The sequence below is a fragment of the Nematolebias whitei genome, chromosome 1, assembly GCF_014905685.2.
Source record: "Nematolebias whitei isolate Nwh7 chromosome 1, NemWhi1, whole genome shotgun sequence".
In the NCBI taxonomy this organism is placed as follows: Eukaryota; Metazoa; Chordata; class Actinopteri; order Cyprinodontiformes; family Rivulidae; genus Nematolebias; species Nematolebias whitei.
In genome coordinates this window covers 62,990,569-62,994,513 of record NC_056498.1, presented here as the reverse complement: position 1 = coordinate 62,994,513, position 3,945 = coordinate 62,990,569, and the positions used below count along the sequence as shown (strand labels likewise).

Sequence of the window (3,945 nt, the reverse complement as noted above, 5' to 3'; positions counted from 1 at the left end):
CTGAAACTGACTGGAACTTATAAGAAATTAGCGTCTAAATTAAACACAGTTAAATTGATAAAAAGCACAGATTTGTCATTTTTGAGTCGTATTTATTTAAACAGGGTATATTACACAGAACACTTCTTCGCTCTAGCTGGATTATAAAGCGTGAGCAAACACTGAGATCTAAACGAAGACAAAACAAATGCTTCACTACAAAGCTTTGTAGCCATAAAATTCAGAGCCTTTATCACTGGATGTTGAACAAAGCATTCACTTGGCAGGAAATTAAAAAAACCAACGAGAGGTACAAAGACTAATTCTGCTCAGGAAAAAAAACAAAAACAAAAAACAAACAAACAACAACAATGCAAGAGACATATTTTTAAAGGAATAATAATTATTCTTTAGAAAAACCATTCCAGCACTATCTGGCAAATGCAAGAGAGACCCACGGGAGCATATGTTTGTAATTCCTACTGTTCTCTGTTTAAGTTATTTTTGTATATTATAATTCTGCAACAACTCTGTATCATATTAACTATGCAGCATCTCTATTCTTAGATTTTTTTGAAATCAGTAAAGTGAATATTTACAAGTAATTCTAGTTGTTCCATAGTGTGTGCCAAGCACAACTAACTTTATGGGTTTGTTTTGTGTCCTTAAACAGAAAAAATCAACCCAGTCAAATCAATGTGTGTGTGTGTGTGTGTGTGTGTGTGTGTGTGTGTGTACTGAATGAAGGACAGTTGAGCTCTGTCATGCTTCAGCTTTCCCCTCTCTGCCTCTCATGGGTGAGCAGCCATTGTTTGAGATGGTCGCCCTTGCCGCTCATGTACGGCCCACTCTGTCCGGAGCTGGAAATGACTCGGTGACAAGGAATGAGGAGAGGAACCTGGGACAAACGAACAGAGAGCCAAGAATGACGCTCTGAGGAATGAAACATGTATTTTTATTTTATTTTTTTTGCACACAGAACGCAACACTTCTATGTGCACACAAACTTTAAAACGGTGGCTTCTATTCTCTTTTCGTTAAATCCCAGTATACCTGAAAACACGCATTAAAAATAAGACAAAAACTTTAAAAAAAAGAACAATACAAAAGCTACTTCTTGAATAAAAACAGAATAAACTTTTTTGGTCCCACCTTAATGTTTATCATCTACAAATCTAGCTGAAAGTTGCTGAGAGTATGTATTATGTATAAAAGAAAGCTGGATTTACCTAAAAAAAAAAACAACCAACGTGACTTAAAAGTAACCAACATGCAGAAAACATGATCTGCACCTTTTCTCATTTATTTTGCACTTTTCATGTTGTCGCACTGCGTGAAAACAAAGTGCCACACCAGAAGTATTTGGTTTGATCCTGCACAAATCTACATTCGGGGTGATGGCACAGTCTTTGGATATAAATGTTTTTTTTTTTTTTACTCTTTCATAGTGAAAAGCAAAGAAGCAATCAAAAATTAATGGGCAAAAACACCAGCAGGATGAATATTCAATCAAGAGGGTGTCAACATTAAGATCTGATAACCCTGTGATCATTAAAAAGAGGAAGTCGGTGGAGCGTTTATGCTTGTTGCAGACGACTGCCAGGGGGGTCCCGATTTCTTTGTAAACTAAATGGCTGGAGAAAGATTAAACAAGCAAGCTTAAAAAACTCCCATCATTGTGAATTCAGGACAACAAAAGTGGTAATGGTTCGAGTGAATCTATTCTATTTGGAGTGAAAATATTCTACAAAAAAAGGCATCCCAACCACTGCTGCTCAGAGACTGTACTCCTCCAATTTAGCTGCACTCTGAATTGATGGTTTTACATCCAGCCTTTTGTACGGAAGCCGGACGAGCAGTATGTTTCGGTTCAAATCCATCATTAAACCCGCTTCCATATCAACAGCAATAAAACTTTCTGAGCCTGAGATTAACCTTGCAGACAGAAAAAAAATACTGCTCGCGTATTCGGATCAATATCATTCCCCGGGTTTGGAGGGGGAGCGGGGGTACCCTCAAGGCCTTCGGATCTGCCTTTTCACATAGGGGGGAAAAGAACACTGCACCAGGCTTATCAATACTCAAATCCTGGTGAAGAAGAAGTGCCACAGAGAGACGGGGATCGATTGAGCACACTGAGCTTTTCACAGCTGAAGCCCGAGCGGAGCAGTGCTGCTGACAAGTAATTGACACTGACAATCTGACTCTGGATCTGAATCAGGAGCTGAGGGCTCAGGCTCATAGCCTCACTCACACAAGGCAAGAAACGTCTGTAAAACAAGACTGAGCACTACTTTACAGTCATCTAGCTGCGTTGCCACTGGCTAATGTATAAAGTGCATTGAGAATTTAACGCCATGTACTAAAAACCTAAATGTGCTTTTAATTTTGACAGAAGCACCTCTAATTATAACTGATTTATTCATATAACTTTTAGAAAGTGGGAAAAAAAAAGCAGCACTAAAATGAGAATTATACATATTATTTCACGCAACATATAAGGAAGAGCATGTGCTTTGCTGTACAAGACGTGCTCCCAGCCTTCACACCGGTGGTGCCCACAGCACTACATGGGCCGAGTTAAACAGGCTTTGATCAAAGGGTTTGATCAAAAGAAGACACACCGCTTGCCCTCTAGCCTTCCATTTTGTACACAGTGGATTCATGGGCAAAACGATGCGGACCAGGTTTCCTACAAGAATCGGAGATTTGCAGTGAGCGTCTGCAGTAAAGACATGAGAGAACAAGAACAAAAAGTGTGGGCTTAAAATCACGCTGTAGGTAGTTTTACTTCGCAGCTGATCTCAGAGGGACGCATTGATTTTACCACTTCATATACGGGCGCACACCTACAGTCTAGATCACATATCCTGCATTGGGAAAAACGTAAATATATAATTTCAAGACAAAATCTAGTGGTGGGCACAATTAGTTTTGTGAAGGCAGAGCCTGAAAATTAATCATACCATTTTAAAATGCAAGTTATAGTTTGGACGAACCTGTTTTCTTAAAAAACGAGGGGTGGTTTAAATATAATCATACATAAATAAATACATCAAATAATGGTTTACATGCACCCATTAATGCTTATAATGGTGTTCATCCCTTCATTTTACAAGCAACTGTAGCATAAAATATTGACTTAATAACCTTTAATGTTGTGCTACTGATATTTGTAATAAAAAAAAATTACGAGTGCAAAAATGACATCTTCAGACTAATTTATTTCTACCAAATATCTAGACGAATAGTAACGCAATTAGTTTCAATTTAAAATAGTTGCAAATCAATTAATTTTATTTAAACTGCTCGATTGTAAATATATATTATAGTATTAATAAAGTATACAATGTAACATCTCTAGAAAAACATATTTCAAAGTTAGTAAAACAATAAAAGTTATTGTTATTATTATGTATAGCAGGGGTTCTCAAACTTTTTGGGTCCAGGGACATCTTACATGGGAGAAAAAGTTTCAGGGACCCCCTCATAACCCTCATGTTTATTAAATAATTTTCTTCAATTTGTCTCTTTAATGCAATGGAAATATTTGTGTAACATAAATACTTATGATTTGTTCTTTAATAGTGTTAATACAAGTTTTATACTTTTAAACATGTGGTAGTTTTCATTCAAGACACACTTAATATAATTTCAACTTCTAAAAATGACAATTTTGAGAAAATTAACAGTATCGAACAGTATCAGGGTCTGGGGGTCCTCCCCCAGAAAATTTTGAATAAAGTAGATGTGATTTCCTGCATTTTGGTGTATTTTAATGAGTTGTTAAACATCTATGTGCTTGTAAAAAAACATATAAATATATATATTTTTTGGACCCCCAAGCACCGGCTCGTGGAACCCCGGGGGTCCGGGGACCTCAGTTTGAGAACCACTTATGTATAGCATCACACAAACTCACACACACACACACACACACACACACACACACACACACACACACAC

General features: G+C 37.2%; 1 protein-coding gene across 1 annotated transcript in view; it reads right to left on the bottom strand.

Annotated features, from left to right (window-relative positions):
- Window positions 1–608: 608 nt before the first annotated feature.
- The window catches only part of mgmt (O-6-methylguanine-DNA methyltransferase), a 22,582-nt gene continuing 19,245 nt past the window's right edge, over window positions 609–3,945 (bottom strand). The window contains exon 5 of the mRNA XM_037679892.1: window positions 609–877. Within this exon, the coding sequence (XP_037535820.1) occupies window positions 749–877 (129 nt within the window). The 3' untranslated portion in view covers window positions 609–748. The remainder of the gene's footprint in view (window positions 878–3,945) is intronic.